Below are 18,582 nucleotides of genomic sequence, written 5' to 3' on the forward strand. Positions count from 1 at the left end.
AAATACACTATTCATGTGTGCCACTGTTTTATGAAAGTGTTGAGGGCCTACAGCAGTTTTTTTTTGTTTTCCTTAAAAACTGTTTGACTTCTGTTTTAGCCGAATGAAGGACGTGTAGGGGCGGAAGACTGGATGCATAGTCACACAGGCACACATTCAATGTTTTCACTGTTAAAGGAAATAGAAATACTCAGAATAAACCCACAGACTCAGTAAAATCCTGCAAAGTGAGTCTTGTTGCTGTGTATTTATTGAATTAAGGATGCACACAGGGCAAGCAGATGGTGACGAAACATTAACACCTATTAGCACCGGAGCGATCGTGTTTTTGTGCTAATATGGTCTCAAATTAAATCTCTTGTTTTACCGAAATAGTTTTTATTCAGCATTATTCACTCACATTTGACTATTTTAGTAAGATTTTTCATTCCAATACATACCATTTTTTTTCACCTGGTTAAGATTTGAACTTGAGTGTTTGACCTGCAGATGCAGCAAAAAAAATAGTCAAGTCAGCAGTACAAGTTGCACATACTTGTCAGATCTGCGTCTTTAAAAGGCAACAATTGATTAGATCATCATGCACAGAACAACATTTAATGTCCCGAAGTTTCTAAATCATCTTTATATCCTGATATGAGCTTTTAGCCACATTTCTCAAAGGTGATTGATGTCCTTTTGGTAAATATTGATATATTTATATAAAGAAGCAATAATCAATCCCATCTTGTCTGACAGGAGCCGAAGGAGCCTCACCCGGGACAGTTTTCCATGGGCAGCACCCTCGGAGTGGAGCTGTGCAAAGTCCACAGGCGCTTTTCAGGCAACCTGCAGCTGCCTCCGTTGTCATGGCGACAGGCCGAAAAAGAGAGGGACAGGGGCAGACCGCTGACACCAGAAGAAGATCCAGTGGCCCATGCCAGACCCACCAGCCTTCCCATCGCCTCTCTGCCGCGCATCGACATCACGCAGGCCGATCCCGACAGGTGAGGCTCGGATCGAGCAGATATGATGTCAGCGAGCGACAGTCTGTGGAAGTCCTGCGGTGTTTTTCTTTTTATTCCATTTTAATGTCCATGTTTTTAACTAATTTTTCAGAACCATGTTTTTTGTTTTTTTTTAGAGGCAGTATTTTTAAACTGCTCAAGCATCCAGTCGCAGTAAGAGGCTAGTATGTCCCCCCCCCCCATCTGCTTCTAACATTAGATTTGCAAATTTGCAGCAAAGTTGTCATTTATTTTATTCTTTTATTTTAGTTTAGCTTGAAATAGTTTTCAGCAACATGTTTACTAAAAAAAATATAACCGTGTGTCCTCTAGTGAAAAACACTCTACAAAATAATTTGGCAGTCGTGTAAACAAAAACACAATATTTTCTTTTCTTCTGAGACATGATGCGGCATGCTGCTTTTCCAGGCAAGTAATTGTGGATGTATTATAGAATAGTGTTTTTTTTTTTTTTTTTCTCTCCACTTTACATGATTAGAAGACAATTGTTCCCTCATTCCTTGTTTTACTTTGAATCACGACAATTCCCCTCAATGAACTACACATGATTATGTTTCTTTCTTCAGAGATGGGGCATGTTCATATTCGCTTGCTTTCATCTGGAAAATTTGACTTTTTTTTGAAAGCATGAGAGACATTAATCTGTAAGAAGGGTCAGGAGCTGGAAGACCTTTGATTTCTTTTTTTTTTTTTTTTGCTCCATTAGTTTTCATGCAGTTTCGCAGCCTTTAGAGACGAGTTGTTTCAGACTGCGCATCAGATTGTTGTCGATTTTTATTTTTATTGCGTTTTAAATATTGAACGGAGGATACCTGGATGATATCTGCCAGTCAAATAAATAATGAGCTCAATCCATGTTTCTTCAGGTTTGGGTAAAATATTTCAGTGAATTCAATTTCAGAAAAAGAAAGAGTGTCATCGGTGTGTTGTGATTTTTCTTTTTTTTTTTTTTTTACACGAAACAAGGAAAGGCTGTCGTTCTCAAATAACGGTAAAGTGGTTGTAAAGTGAGCACGCCATTGAAACCGGGCTTAAAAATAAAGGCACTTGGGTTTCAGGGTTGGCCAGAAACTCTCCACACAGTTGCAAGCAGATGATGAGCGAATACCTGCTACAGACGCTGCACTCTTAGTATGTGAGACAAAGGGAGATTTGCTGAAGTGAACATGAAACTCAAATAGCACATTCTAAGAGTCTTTATTTTCGACGGCCTTTGGTTATCGTCTCCTTGTAACAGATGAAGCAGGTGTGCAGTGACCTGAGGATTTACTGAGCAGCACAGAACGACCCGTATTTTGAAGTATTTGTTTTAAAGATGTCATGCTGTTCCTGCTCTAGGGTGAGTTAGAGCTCAGAACAGACATTTATCAGCCTTAGGAAAAAAAAAATAAATCACTTGAAAGAGATCATATCATAACTTAAGTAAAGCTGAAATTATTTATACATCCCAAACGCGTTTATCTTTTAGACAGTTTAACTCTGTGTACGGTGTATGTTTTACTGCAGAGGGGATGAGATTGTGAGACATCAAAGGGATGAGCACAACATCAGACCACGGTGACGGATGGAATCCCCCGAGTAGTCATGAGCCAAGCGCGATGTCGCAGAACGAGATATTTTTGCGCTGAAAACTTCAGATTATTAAACACATTATATAATTATATATACACACATAATAACGTCAGCTCAATAACTTCAAATAAGTAAAAAAAAAAAAAAAAGTGTATATTGTATTGCTCATGAAATATTTTGATCTTTTTCTTTAGTGACTTGCATAGCCTATTACCGGCTCACGTTATCGTCGCGTCGATCTGAAAATGTCCACCGAGCGTCTTGTGATGTCAGAAAAGTAGCGTTGGGAACGAAATCTGTGGCAGTCAGGGCTCTTTGGCCTTCAAGACGTCTTTCAAAACTTTGACACATGTTCAGGTTTTGTGTCTTGCTGCTTGTATGATGGTGCGTCTCCTTAGTCGGGATGAAGAGCTCCCACCGCCGTGTTTCACTGTGGGCTTGATGCACATCCACACCCACACGTTGCTAAAAGTCAAAATACTCCGACGAGTGAATGTCATGTTTTTAGTCTAGTCATAGTTTTTGCATATTTGTGAGTATTTTTCCCTTTGTGGCAGATTGACAGCTGCTCTCCGTGTCCTTGGTGTGCCGTTCTTTTTCAAAAGCAGGTCTTATTCCACTTCTTCACAAACTGTGATGCCGATCAATTGATGTTCAAACACAATAGAGTGTGATTTCAGAGCTCTCAGCACACCGAATGGAGGAATCCTGCTGTTTTAACTCCGTTTTGTAAACTGCTGATGAGTTCTTCGCTGAATAAAGTCCTGCCACACTAATCCAACACAAAGTAAATTTCATCTACTCCGGCACACTGCATTGTCGGGAAGTTTTGTCAAAGCGTACGAGATATATAGTGATTCAATATCTAATAATGCCAATTAGTTCTCACACCCTCGCTCTCATTATCGAAAGTTCTACTTAGCAGTGCTCTGTTAAAGATTTTTTACAGGTGAACAACAGCTGCAGGTTGATTTCCTCTCACAAGCGTCTGATAAGTTGGGAATTGGTGACCTGGAAATGATGCACTCACCCTTCCCCTTGACCTCGTGCCGATTAATTAAAATATCTTACATGTAATGACATTTCTTCTCTTCAAATGTTCCCAATCAGAAATCCGTCCCAATTTAAATTTTAAACTCAAATGTGATTTATTGTGTCGCTCAGGCTTTCTAACTCTGTTATGAATATTTCTAAGCGCATCGCTCATTGTTATGACGGGCGGCTTGTTTCTTTCCTCCTTTGATCCAAGCCAGATGGAAGGTTCTGGTTGTCCTCATGTTTCAGGAGACATGCAGGCAAACAGGCTGTTAAGTGTTTTAAAGAGAGCTTTAGTGTCCAACAGGCTCTCTTGCTGCGGACATAAACACTGGCAAAGTATTACTCTAACAATGAATTGTGTTAATGATGGGATTTATTTTTGTCCCAAAATAAATGTTTTCGGTGAGGTTTAATAAACTGGAGAATCAGACTATTACTTTACCTTCCCGTGTTCTCCAAGCCCTTTAAACTGGTATTAGAGTCCAAACAACCTTCTGAACTGCTGTTCAAAGTGCCTAAAGAGACTTTCAAATGTGAAAATTATCTGTAAGGTGATCATAAGATGTATGGCCTGAATAAAGTCAAGGTCAAAGGGCCTTTACATAGCTGTGCAATCAGATACTCGAAATGTCCTGATGTATGGTGCACACATCGTTTATTTGTCAACTCGGATTATAAGGCACGGCGCGTAAAACAAAAAACTGTTTTTTTCAGTTTTAATGCCGCTCTCTCACCATGAACTCTGTGATTTAATTAAGGTGAAGGATGGGTGAGGCGGTCGACATGCAGACGAATCTGCAGTGTTTTACTATAGAGGGGGGGAAAGGACAGACGGTCAGATAAACAGAGTGACTGCCAGTCCGTTCCCGATGCTCCAGCCCAGATCTGCCTGTTAGCGTCTGCCAAGCCGACGTTATTCCAGCACGTGGCCTGTCACTGGACAGAAAGGGGGTCTGGCTCTGTGTGTGTGTGTGTGTGTGTGTGTATGAGTTAGCAACCACAGAATCCGTGGTTTTTGTTTGCTCGATGAGGAGGAAGGAGGTGGACGCACGAAGGATGTTGCGGCGGTCCCCTTGGTGCAAAGCGGGGCACTTTGACTTCAGTGAGGAGGTGGTCAGCAGAGCCCACCTCTCAGCTCCCAGGTGACTTTTCCCTCAGTCTTCTATTGTAATGCTTCTTTTTGAGTTTTTTCACGTGTGGTATTTGGCTTTTGTGCGCCACTATTTGGCCTCTTCCTATTTTTTCTGAAGTGCTCATTGTTACATAGCACGGTTGCATACTTGGGGCTGCTGTAACTTTCCTGTGCATTGCCGAGGTGGAGGAATCTGTCTTTCATTCGCTGCATTGCGGCTTTGCTATAAGATTTACAGTTTATCCAGTTGTAGATAAACAGCGTTAATATGGTTTTCTGTTTGCCTATGACAGATTAAAAGATTAAATTGCTGTTGGTAAAGAATTCCACTAATGTTGAATGAAGTTGGGATTTGAATGACGCAAATCGCCGCATGGATGACGTTGAGGATTCCTGAGCGTGCGTGTAATGAGTTTGCACATTTCATATTAATCCGAGCTTTTCTGTCAGAGGTGTGGGACTGAGTGTCTTAGTGGGACAAAGTTAATCCCACATGTAGCAGAAATTACAGAGATTGCAGAAAGGTGGTGGAATGAATCACAGGAATCTGAGAGGGGAAAAAGAATAAGATTTTAATTGTCCAGTGTGTGTGTGTGTGTGTGTGTGTGTGTGTTTTTGTTTTTGTTTTTTGTTTTTTCTGCATCTGCTGCTGCTCCTACACTTTGACCTTTGGCCTTTTAAATTCGGCTCCATCTGTCATCATTTTATTACACAATAGCTTGACCTCTGCCTCTGCATCCACTCCACGGCGACAAATGGATTATATCTGTCTGTGCATCTGTTTCAGGCCCATTGTGGCATCAGACAATGACAGAGAAGCCTTGCAGATGAAACTCGGATGAAATATCATAATTCTCTTGAAGCTCATTGATTTGTTTTGCCTCTCGGCATCTCTTTGTCGGAAAAGTTCACTAAAAGCACTGATAGCATTAAGTGAAATATTAGATATATTTTTGATTTGCGAGGCATATTCTTTCATACAAATGTGAACATGCAAAAGTTGCATAGGTCATAAGTGAAAACACGTCTCTTACATACAGTAGGGAGCTGATCCGTTTCTCCTGGATAAATGGGCCGCACATGTTTGTTTTTGTTTTTTCGTATTTTTTTTTGTTTCCAGGGGGAACAAAAGCCAGAGCAGCAGATTAGAGTAAAACGGCACCGCCTCCGTCTTTCACTGACCAGCAAAGCATACTCATTTAATATATTTCGGTTTTATGCTTTGGGTAAATGGATGAGCAATCATTTTCATATCTATGAAACGCTCCCTTTCCTGAATAAGATTTTGCACGTTAGTACTGAGCAGGAGCTTATTTAGAATACTAATGTAATATTATTTGAAAATCAACTGAACAAGATTAAACTTATGATTGATTCACATTATATTACTACCTTAAAATCAGTAAATTTATCATCAAATCATAGTGATTTACATTCCAAAATGCTTTTGAAACTGGTGACAAATATATTATTATAATACATATATTAATATAATATAATATTGTCTTTTCCTTTCTGCAGCTTTGAAGTAGAGAATGGTCCATCATTGTGCTGCAGTCCTTCAGACGCACAGGTGTCCCCAGGTTCGGGTCTGGTTCTCCATCCTAACCTGGCGGGTCACGGCCAGCGTCGGGAATCCTTCCTTTACCGATCGGACAGCGACTACGAACTCTCACCGAAGTCTTTGTCTCGAAATTCTTCCATTGTTGGAGAATTGTGAGTTGTTTAACATAAACTCTCTGTCACTGAGCAGCGGGGCTGCCGGATTGTGTTTAAATCGGTCTTTGCTTTCATTGCATCTCGTTTCAGGCATGGCGAGGACTTGATCGTGACTCCATTTGCTCAGGTAACAACTGCATGAAATTCAATAGATGCACTTTGAAGAAGATCAAAGTCAGATTGTTAATGGATAAATAAAACACATTTTTCCCCAAGGGCTTTTAGATGGAAAGTCCTGCATTGATCCAAAAACAAAGTGGAACACTCTACGTTTAACTTTTCTGCCCTCTGGTGGTACACATTAGTCAAAACACCCTGTTGAAAAAGTTTACTTTTTATTATCAAAGATTTCTCTTTCGATGTGAAATATAACAACGCTGTTTATTAAAAAAATATTTCACTTATATCCTTCCATTATTTAAAACACTTGATCAAGATCGGATTCCAGCTAACTAGGATACCACACATCTCACCTTTGAGTTCATATTCAAGAGGAGCACAGAAAAACTTTAATTGTATGTGCAAAACTATTGTGGAAAGTGTTTCATTGAAACGTGCACACATTTTTTTCTCCACAGTTGTGGTCACATATGAAGTAACCAAAAGAAACATTTTGTTTAAACTCTCTTATGAGAACGAAATCATTTTCTAAAATGTTTTTAATGCTGCTTTTGGCATATCTGACCTCTTCTTTTCAGGTCCTTGCGAGCCTTCGAACTGTGAGGAACAACTTTACCACCCTGACCAATGTGCAGTGTGTATCTAATAGGTGAGTCATCTTGTTTTTCATTACTTTGTTGATTTGTGCACACACTGCAGCAGTATTTGCTCCTGCACTTGGATTGCCGGTATGAGTATATTTGTGTTTGGTTTTTGTTGGGGAAAAAGTGACCCAGACTTGTTTTGTTTAGGCTCATGATACCACAGTGGCCCACTTGGGGGCGCCAGTCCATCAAAAACAGTGTTAAAACTCATGACACTGCACAATCTGATATTAAGCCTCCTCTGGGAATCAAAGAAGTATTTTAACAGTGTTAAAAGCACTGATAACCTTAAACTGGTCACCATCTTTTAATGTCAGAGGGGGCACCGATGTCATCCCTTTTTCTTTTTTTTTTTAAACGCATGAAGCGTCGTTCTCATCTCTGAATTGGGTCAGTGGCTGCAGCTGCGTCACGTTTTCCAGCAGTGGACACTGAGTCAATGTGACCTCAGAGAGATGGGTCAATATCAGCTCCTGGGGCAGCATCTGTTTCATCTTTGTGGTGTAGCAATAATGTTTGCTTTCAAAAGAAATCCTCACAATGGGATAGATAAATGTCGTGATGCTTTGTAGTCTGCCATGGTTTCAGATTGTAATACACTGTGAATTCTTACAGGAGGTCTCCTGCAGCAAATCAGCCCTGTCTCACCAAAGTGTGTCTGTCAGGTGAGTTCTCTGTGACGCTGTAAATAATACAGATTTTAGTGTTAAGCCTGATTAAGCACCTGATTGATGGAGTTTAATGACACTCTTTTGAGTTAATTCATTTAAAAAAAAAATAATAATTACACTCGGTAACAGTTATACAACAAGGCCATGATTATGGTTTGTTCGTCAGCTCTCAGTTATCGAAGTCGGCTGCTTATGAAATATATTTTTGCCAAAGAAATGAATATAGAGCACTGTTGGTAGTAAGAATAATAATAATCATAATAATACATTGTCTTTATAACACACTTTACATTTAAACAATCTCAAAGTGCTACAGAGGGGAAAAAAATTAAAAGGTAGGTCAAGGAAAGGAAAAACAGTTCAAAAGAAGAAGAACACATTGATCCTAAAACAACAAGTTCTTTTAACCAAGGACAATTCCAATGCATGCGGCTTTAAATGCATAACAGTAAGTAGTTGACAGCATTTATCGAGAAATCTCTTAAATGCAACAATGCCAGTCAAATACAGTTAAAGTTGACAAGAATATCTTTTCTATTAGTCTGATACACTCTTTATCATGACACCTGTAAGAGGGTGGCATACATTGACCAGTAAGTTATATATATCTTTTTTTCTTCTAAATGTTTATGTGGTAGAATTAAAAAAATATATATATATGTAAGCATTTGGATTTAAGCAGGTTTGACAAAGGCTTTATTGTTTTATCTAGATGACTGAGTTAGAGTATCTCCAAAACTGTAGGTGGGCCTGCGTGGTCCAATCCGACTGATCACAGATGATCAGTCGCTCAAACTGCTGCACAAGTTACGGTTGACACTGCGGTTCTGCAGGAAACGTGTCTGAAGACATAGTTGTTGTGTATTTGGCCGCAAAAAGGTAGACATTCACAATATTGCAACTTGTGCCTTTGCCAAAACGTCAAGTCAAATACTGCAGCTTGTAAAAGTGGAACTGGTAATCCTTTGGAGTTTTGTTTAAAACCTCAAATGAAGTCCCAGAAGTTCACCATGCCTGCAGCATACTAAAAAATGTGTTAATAATTTCCTCTTATGTAAATTGAAGGCGTGAGCTTTTAAATTATTTTTCGACAAAACTGTGGCTTGATGCCAGTTCACAAAATGTCCCCTTTGACATGTTGTATAAGGAATAAAGGACAAACCGCAGAAAGGCTTCAAATTCAGATGAAGTACATTTGAAGGAGTGGAAGTCAGAGAGGAGGGGCTGGGGATATTAGTTCCTGTTACACTGGTTTTTCGAGTCCGATTGACGTCAGCAAGGCCTACACATGGGTGCTCTCTACTTCCTCTCAGCACAGATGGGCTGTGAGGAGTGTCCCGCAGCAGGAAAAAATACAAGACAACTGTGCGCCTCTTATTGTCCTTCCTCCTCCACACTTCTCACAAACCTTGACCTTCTCAAAGTAATCACTGACGAGTCAAGCGGTTTCTTTGGCCTCCATCATGACGCACCCGGGAGATAAAGTTAAAAAAAAAAAATCAAATCAAATCTTATTAACTCTGAAAATCCTTCGTTTCACCTCAGTCCCACCGCGGAACGTCCACGTCATGAGATTTCCCTGAACATACAGGGAACGTACAGTACACCTGCCACCATATAATGGGGATTGTTGAGTTTGTTCGGAAGAAGAATACAACAATTAACAATATCACGCTGAAAGATGCCCTCATATCCTCCCCTGATCCGCTCTGTCTGTTATTCGTCAACTCTCCGACCGGAAAAGGAGAACAGATTTTTCCTGTTTTGCGTCCCTGTTTTCAGTGAAGCAAAATCCCCCGTAGTGCAGACGATACAGTGCCTGTGTCTGTCTCTGCATGAGCTTGGCACAGAGTAGTGAGCCCTTTTTTTTTTTTCTTTTTTTTTTTTTGGAATACTCTCATAAAGAGATTTAAGATAAATGCAGAGTCAAACGTGTTTGGATAGAGGAAGAACAAAGATGTGGTTACACATAGACTGCTAGGTTGATGACGGTGAGAATGTTGGATGGAGTGAGATAAGGAAAAAAAACAACTCGGAGCGAGGGTTAGAGAAAGACGTCACTGCTTTTGAACTTTTTTAACGAAACGTCTTAAAGTTTGATACAGAAGCAAGTGGAATCAGATGAAACGTACAGAAAGAGCAGGAACGCGACCGCAGTCAGTGGGCGAAAGGGCAGGAGATGCAGACAATGAGGACGGGGGGGGGGGGTTGCTAAAAAATCAGCTCAGCTGCAAGTGCGTCACTGTAGCGTGTTTACACTGTTTAATGTCTTACTCCGGTAACGTGAGGGGATTGCAGTCTTTTCCTCATATGAGTTTGGAGTTTATGCTTCATGAACCAAATCTGCCTCACCACACGCAGTCTCGTGAGTTCAGCAGCCAACAAAGGGCTCACTGATTCAGATTATAAGCTTTGCTTTATATTATTCCTGATAAAGAGTACTTTTGAGGAGGGAGGGGGGGGTGGTAAAAGCTTGATTTTGATGTCTGACCGTCAAGGACTGGTGATTAATCAGTAACGGTTATCACTCGCATGAGCTTGAACATTGTCACAAATAGTTGTCTCGGGTACTTGTGGTCAGTCATTTCTGCAAGAGCGGGACGTCAAACCTTATAATTATCTCTTGAATGACCTCCAGAAACTTAATGCTTACACAATGCCCTCAGAAGTTAATGTTTAGGCTGGCCAAAGTGAGCTAGAGGGCAAAAGAAGGCCACTTTAGTCAACTTGTATATTTTTAATTTTTTTACTACCCACTTTGCATTTTCTGATTGAAGATTATTTTGCAGAGGAACTCGTAGAGCGGTTTCTCTTTGTTCCCTAAACTTGACACACAACATGTTTTTTTATGTTGTGTTCATTAACTTCCGTTTTTCTGCTCGAATTACAGTGATTTGCATACTTTTGTTTTCTTTACATGAGCATTTTTACATCAGTATCCACAAAGAACACACATTGTGCATCGTTTTTCCTTTGCAAAGTGCTTTGCATTATAAAGTTCTCATGATTAAACTTTACACGCTAGTTTGAAGAAGTCGATTTCCTCGCTCCACAGTCAGTTCTCCCTCTCTTCGTGGGATTCATGGGTCAGTTTCTGAGTGGGCCTTTTTCCAGGAATCTGCTCTGATTCATGGTGTGAAGAATGAATTTGAATATGGTAGATAACTACATTCAGACATATGCACGCTTCGCCTTGAAACTTCTCAGACATGTGACTTCGTGCGTAAACGGCCGAGGGAGTGGGGCCCCACACAATAAGCACGACTCATTTTTCTTTTGTCTGGATTTGTAAACGTGTCCTGAAAGACCAGCATTGACAGCCGTGTCCAACGTATCTGGTTACCTTGAGAGAATTTAGCAGGACAAGAGTTTCTTCCGTTCACCAGTGACCTTCATATTGATACTGATGATGGAGTAACTTTAAATCATAGAGGCACTTTGTAGCGTTAAGAGTTTTACTGTACTTTATACCTTGATAATGGAATTGTGATTTAAAAGGGGGTTAAACGATTTGTGAAAACCAACGTTGCATGTGTTTCGGCACTCTCTATTAATAATTCCAGTCTAATTAAGAAAGTGATTTGGTTCAAGTAATTTTATTTGCATGTAGACTGGCATCTAAATGTTAGATTGCACTTGGTTCCCATTGTACTTTACAATCAAATATTGCTCCTCATATTTGAAGCAATAAAAGACGGTCACAAACTAGACACCCCGAGCCGTTTTGATCCTTAATTTTCTATCTGGACAGCTTTCTCATGGCCACAGCAGCTGTTCTGCTCCACAGCAGGAATCCATTTCAGGTTTTCCAGGCTCGCAGCCAGCGGAGAGGACCTGGCGGGCTGGAAGTGTGCTGCCTGGTTAAGTATTTGAATTATGTCATTGACGTCAGCACAGTCATAAACCTCCCCGTGGCCCATCCCTCAAGCTGCTCCTTGCCAGCACAGCTCCTTGGTGCATTGTGAGAGAGCTGTCAAACAGGCCCAGATGAGGCAAGTGTATTTGAAGGCTTTTGTTTTGATAGTTGATGTGATTATGGCCCAGTTGTAAACTTTGAAGTGATATAATCAGTGAGGGTTTTAAGAGAGAGGAAAACAATGAAGAGGTAGGTTTCGGGGTTTGGCCATTACGGTAAAAGTCCTCAGTCCCACAGATGCAACTATAGTTGGCTAACGTGACAATAGACTCCTAACACGCCACCTTAACTCATAAAATGAGTGCCAGAGAAACACATGCTTGTTTTTATGCTCATTCTTTAATAATCTAGACAAATATAAATTGAAACAAACATCTGACCCGGTTGTGAAATTGTTTTCTTCAGGATTTTACTGTATTTTTCTACACATCAATATAATATCAAAAATACAACAAATTAAGGGCCAATAAATGAGTGAAAGTTGAAGTTGTAGTTTGTGTTGAAATAAATACAACCAGAACTGCAGATGCATCTAAAAAAAATTTATAATGATATTAAAGATTCACTGGAAGAATTTATTTGCTTTATTTTCATAATTTTAGCTTAAAAGTCATAACAATAAACATACAGAATTTCCATATCTCTAAATGTTTCATATGAGCAGTTCTTTGTTTGTTTTTTCCCAATTTAGCAGTCTTGTCAATGAAAATTCCGAAAATGCTTGAAACCATTCGGTTATGTTATGAGTGTAGGAATAACTGAGACAACATTTAACTTTTTGGTTATACTCTGAGATGCATCTGTCCTATCAAATCTAACTCTTGACTTAAACATTGAACACTGTTGCTCCTTTTTGTCATGAGGTCAGTACGCCTGTATGATTGGACTGTGTAAACAGACTTATATCGCCTAAAAGATACATAAAAAGCATTACATTTTACCAGTGTATCCAAACAAGTGGTCATTGGGTGCATGCTTAATCCTATAAAGCTGTTTTGTTCAAAACTAGTGCCACTGGGCCTGCACGTTTTTAGTTGTCTCACGGTTTCCTGATAGTCAGGTGTGTAGAAGTGATGAAACTTCTTGGGACATGCAGGTCACTGGCTTTTTAGGCCCAGTATTTTGTTTTATTTTCTCTTTTTGTAGGTGTGCAAACTACCCTAATCTGAATTGTGTGAATAGATAGATGGCAATAATTTTGAGGCATTAAAACAGTGTTAGAGTAACAAGGTTTATTAAAACAAATATTAAATGATTAAATTGTAATTAGTTTAATAATGTTTTTTGTTTTTTTTGTTTGTTTGTTTGTTTTTTCAAATTGTGCCTTCACTGAGTTCACGATTACCCGTTTTGGTCACCCCCTTGTTTTGTTTCCTAAGCAGACAAACACTTGGCGGACTTGTGTTGTTTTTTTTTTTTTTCTTCCTGCTTTTCCGTCTCCCCCGTTTCCTTCTCTTGGTTGGCTGCTGAATAATTTGACGTAGATTGGAGGTGATGCAAAGGTGAATCATTACCCACCCCCCGCATGCAAGTACACATGTCTGCGTACGTTCATGTAGCTCAGAGGTGCTTACATTTCAGCTGTCGGTGGTGACTCAAGTCTCTTTCATTGACCCTCAGTCATTACACCATTCTTATTCACCGACAAGTCAAACTAAGTCTGTATGAATAAGCGCAATCTTAGCTTCATCAGTGACTGTGTTAAAGTCAGCCTTACCAGGAAAACTCATATAATTCCATGAAAGCCTCAACTTGACATCAGACCTGTAAAACTGCTCACACAAAGGATGAATCTGTGGAAATTTACACTCCAGAGGAGACTGGAGCACTGTCGTTGACGTGATGTTGTCAATGAAATCTATAACATCTTCAGAATCAGAATACTTTTTTTTTTTTAATTCCAGGGGGAAAATATTTTGACAATTTTAATAATCCTTATTAAATCTTAATAATAGCTTAAATAAACACAAGTCCCCCTTAACATGTACCCAGCATTTTTTTTTACTTATTATAGTTGGGATTTTAATCCAATACCAGTTATATGAATGTCACTACTTTATATACTGAGCACACTTAATACTGAAGTGCATTTCTTTTTACTAAAGTTTTACTAGAGGTTCCTCTACAAGTAAAACATTTTTCACACTGGTTTAGAAAAGGATCTCATTACCAAACATGTCGTTGGCAGTAGATTTACTTTAGGAGATGAGACGGTGTGGCTTTGCAAGCCAAGCTTTAAGCCAGACATGGAGAGAAGCGAGTTACTGGTGGCAGCTTGGGAACACAGAGAGGGGCAGTGTGAGGTAGATGTAAGCGGAAGGTGTTTTGGTGGGAGTGAAAGTTTGAGCCCAGCCCTGGTTGTTAGTGTAGTTGATGGCTCCTACAGAAGCTGGTTTGTGGCCCTACAGGGGAGAGAGATAGAAGGGGAAGGGGGGGGGGGGGGGGGGGGGTTGAGAGGGGAGGCAGACGGGGTCTGTCTGCACACTGAGGTCTGTTGTCCTCTTTGCAGCCTCCAGCATATGGCCAAAGCATTAGAACTTACCAAAAAAATAAAAAAGAGAGAGCAGGAGAGAGGGAGAGAGGTCCACTGAAGAGAGAGAAAAGAAAAAAAACAGACTGGAAAAGTACCTCACACTCTGTCTGGAAGAAGGTTTTTTAGACTGAAAGTGCGTCATGCCACCTTTGACTGGTGACATTGTGAAATGTCAGTCCATTCAGCGGCGTATTTATGATCAGCCAAAGGTGACGATGGGTTCAGCACTCCGTCGGCTCACACTGTGTGCGAATGCATCACTTTGTTTTATTTAGAACGTCAGTGTGCAGGTGTGATGGTTACAGCACGACATTTCGTGAAGCCTGGCTTCAGCTTTTCTATAAAGTGTGTTTTCAAGGAAACACACCCGGCATTTGTTAGTTTTTGTTGGATTTTTTTTCCTCCACTTTTCTGCAATCTTCTATAAACCATGTGTTTTAAGGCCAAACTCTGAAGCCAGGAAGCTTTTGTCCTGCAAGGCTACGTCCACCATTTTACTATCATCCTGGCCTGTATCAACGTTTCAGCTGCCAGCTTTGGACCGACCTGAAGCCGGATCATGGATTGCTTGTGGATGTGCCAGGCCTTTGATGTTTCTCAACTGCCCTTTTAAAATGTCTAATGTCTCCTTGTACCCACAAAGCAAGGATCGGAGGCAGGATGTGGTCACACCTTTCTGGCAGCGTCTCCTCCCCTATGGCCCGAGACAGCCACACGTTGGCGTATACCTAGTTTCAACAACTCGCTGCCTTCTACATAAGCTGCTTTGATGTCGTAGTGTATGCCCTTTTTGACTTTTGCATGGTTGGGGTGCCAGCAGATCCTAGTGAGTGGTTTTGGACCACAAAACTTGGCAGTCATTAATATACTGTAGCCAAGGGTTATATGATTCCCCCCTCCCCACCAAAAAAAGTGGAGGAGTGAGGCTAGTGCCAGCAGACATGCATGTCTAATATGGCTTCTATCAAATTCTTTGAAAGTTGCACCGCTGAAATGTTAGGTTCTTTTGTGACTCCAAAAAGTTACTGTCTTGACGTTGTTCTGACACTTTTAAATGGTGGGAGGTTTCTTAGCCCCACAATATTGTCTGAGGTTTCATTGAGGTTCTTTGTTGAACACCAGTGGTTCGAAATCTGTACGCCATCACTGTGCTTTGAAGGGCTTTGATCCACTATATTGACGTAAATTGGAGAGCGGCGTGCTGGCTGTCCTGTTGTGCTAAGCATATGGGGTAAATCTCTTCCATGTGTCAAGCCCTATGAAGTACAGATCAGCCTTTTCCATACAAAAAAAGAGAGGTGGGGGGATCCAGATGCGTTTGCTGTTCATTCCCTGCTGTTCAATGTTCCTTCCTCTCGGCATATCAGTTTATGACGCTTTTCAGTTTTGTTTCCTCATGTCTGATCGTCTCGGTGCATTTTTTTTTTTTTTTTTTTTTTTAAACCAGCATTTTCCTTCTCAACCCTTTGCGCCTACCTTACTTTCTAAGAAAAGACGGGTTTCTTATTATAAGGATTGTCCTCAGCAGTCACTGCACCATTTTGCAACTCCACTCCATGTTTTCTGTGCATTCAAGGCCAAAGAGGAAGTGTTTTAGTTTCTTTGGCTCACAGTAAAGCCCTATCCTGGCCTCCCCCAAATCAGGGAGTCAAAATTTGCCTCTCGTGTTGCTTGTGCAAACACAAAATTTAGTGTTTGATTTTTTTTTTTCCCTCCCTCCGAGAGGTTCAGAGGGGAGAGAGCCAGTTGTGTGTGTGTGTGTGTGTGTGTGTGTGTGTGTGTGTGTGTGTGTGTGTGTGTGTGTGTGTGTGTGTGTGTGTGTGTGTGTGTGTGTGTGTGTGTGTGTGTGTGTGTGTGTGTGTGTGTGTGTGTGTGTGTGTGTGTGTGTGTGTGTGTGTGTGTGGCTCCTGCTGCAGTTCAGCAGACTCGATTTGAAGTGGTTTTTGTGTGTTTTAGAAAGGTGATTGAGAGTGAGCACACTGTCGACTTTGCAGCGGCATCAATGTCCCCTTTTCTCTTCCCGCCTCCTCCATGTGGTTTAAATAACTGAATCTCACTCAGATGCATTTTTGGGTTAAAAACGCAAAGAAGTGAATTAAATGGAAGAGCCGATGCTTTTCTGCCCATGCAGGCTGCAAGATTCTGCGTTGTACCTGTGTGCGCATCTTTTATATGTGTTTGAGTCAGAAAAGGATGGGGGCGTGGGGTCACAGATGCACGAACAGCAGGAGGCAGTAGACCGCCCTATTTCCCCGCCACTCATTGAGCGCAGTGGTACTGAGAAGGGGGTAAGTTAATAAGAGAGAGGCTGAGAGGGAGAGGGGAGACCGGCAGAGTGGGAGGAGGTTAGCAGAGCGCACAAGAGCGAGGGAAACCGGGTATGCAGAGAAAGAGGTTACAGAGAGGGAGAGAGTTGGCAATCGGGAGCTCCAACCTCAGTTTGTCTGAGAATACAACTTCCCTCAGCTTTCTGAGGTCCTGGAGCGTCACAAGATGAAGGAGCTCTGTGTGCACTCCTCCCCCTCTTCCTCTGCGTCTTCCGGATGTCCCGCATGCCAGCCCCCCATGCGATCAATCCACTCTGGGACCCTTGCAGCACCACACATGGTGTCAGGGGGCTCAGGTATGGATATGGATCCTCTTGGGCCTGACTACGTCTCCATGTGTCTGTTGGCAGATGAGTCTTACCAGAAACTGGCAATGGAAACAATGGAAGAGCTGGACTGGTGTCTGGACCAGCTGGAGACTATCCAGACCTACCGGTCTGTCAGCGACATGGCTTCCAACAAGGTAGGACAACTTGGTAAAATGTTGTTATTACATGAATGTGACACTTTTCTATTTGTGATACTGTCAGGAAGTTTTTACAACCATGCGTTCGAACGTCGAGCTAATCGAGATGCTATGTCAAAGGCAAACGGCACATTTCTTCCATGTTGAGTTGATACTCATGATCATATCTCATAATGAGAGCCTGTCTGCCCACGTCTGCGCCAGCCTCTGCAAAAAACGACCACTAAAAGACCTCCCACGAACACAGCCGCTGTCTCGCAATGTCTGCCAAACCAGAATTCAAACAGAGATTCAGCTCAAAGATGAGAAATACAGGGTTTTAAACCTAAATCTGTCAACTATTTAATCTTGAAATAAAAACATTGTGAACAGTTTTTGAATGTGCCATTTGTGAATAAAGTGATATTGGGATTTTACTGCAATGACTCAACAAGCCGGTGCCTATCAGTATAATTGCTCTCTGTTGCAGCGTAACCGGCCATTTGCACAGTGAATGCAAAATGCAAATTGCTTTTTGCCACATTGACGTAGTTGCAAAGTTGCAAAAACAGGTGTTGTCTGGTAGAGTGTGAGCTGTCAGTTTCATTCTATGGATCTGTGGCTTAAGAAAAACACTCATGTTTTTCTAACAGGACTGAGTAATCATGTTTTCTATAGAAAAGGCTGCGCTGGTTTCTTTTCCTCCTTTGTGCAAACCTCTAAACATGCTGCACGGCATACAACTGGAGCTGGATGTAGCTTTATATAAAGTCTGATTTAACTTGGCGCAGATGCATTTGTCACTGATTTTATTGCAGTTTGTTTTTTGACTGTCGTAATGTTTAGCTTATATGGACTTTGGTCCATTTTCTATAGTGATGTCAGTAAAGGTCACCTGAGACTAACAGATATGAGTTTTTCTTTAATGTGGATTTAAGATTTACAGACAGAATCTCGACTTATATCAAGGAAAGTTTAGCACGATTAAAAGCACAGTGGACATCTTGTCTTGTTTGGCATTACTAAATAAAAAAAAAGAAAAGTATTCTCTGTTGATGGAACAATGTCTGTCCGTCTCTCCAATCATTGCGCTGAGGTGACTTTCAATATTTCATTAAAAACAACAGAAAAGGAATGAGATCATCAATGCGACTCGAATTTGACTTCAAGAATCCCCAATTAATAAATATCCATTTATGAAAGATTGATTCTTACAAAACATAAAAAGACTCCATTCGTCAATTTGCATGAAAGATTGTATAATTTTGGGGGGAAAATTTTGGTTATTTTATTTGGTTTCACAAAATTCTAATAAATACTGCGGTTCTCGTGCAGCTTTTGACAACTAATTACTTCCAATTGCTTTGATGCACATGCGGGTTTCTTTGTGCGTTTTTATTTGCACAGAACTCCACCAAATTACTCTTCGCTGCACATTATTTCTTTCCCTCCCCACAG

At 40.8% G+C, this 18,582-nt stretch overlaps 1 protein-coding gene across 3 annotated transcripts in view; it reads left to right on the top strand.

Moving 5' to 3' along the window:
* Nucleotides 1–18,582, top strand: part of LOC308111355 (3',5'-cyclic-AMP phosphodiesterase 4B-like) — a 45,262-nt gene that overhangs the window by 15,473 nt on the left and 11,207 nt on the right. For 2 of the 3 annotated variants that reach the window (XM_080466218.1, XM_080466217.1), the window contains 6 exons: nucleotides 739–986; nucleotides 6,271–6,465; nucleotides 6,559–6,595; nucleotides 7,167–7,237; nucleotides 7,848–7,897; nucleotides 17,030–17,142. In XM_080466218.1, the coding sequence (XP_080322344.1) occupies nucleotides 739–986; nucleotides 6,271–6,465; nucleotides 6,559–6,595; nucleotides 7,167–7,237; nucleotides 7,848–7,897; nucleotides 17,030–17,142 (714 nt within the window). Of the gene's footprint in view, nucleotides 1–738; nucleotides 987–4,640; nucleotides 4,760–6,270; nucleotides 6,466–6,558; nucleotides 6,596–7,166; nucleotides 7,238–7,847; nucleotides 7,898–17,029; nucleotides 17,143–18,582 lie in introns of those variants that run through there. The other variant, XM_080466219.1, reaches the window with a different exon arrangement.

This window comes from Lipophrys pholis (assembly GCF_963383615.2).
Source record: "Lipophrys pholis genome assembly, chromosome: 1".
Taxonomy (NCBI): domain Eukaryota; kingdom Metazoa; phylum Chordata; class Actinopteri; order Blenniiformes; family Blenniidae; genus Lipophrys; species Lipophrys pholis.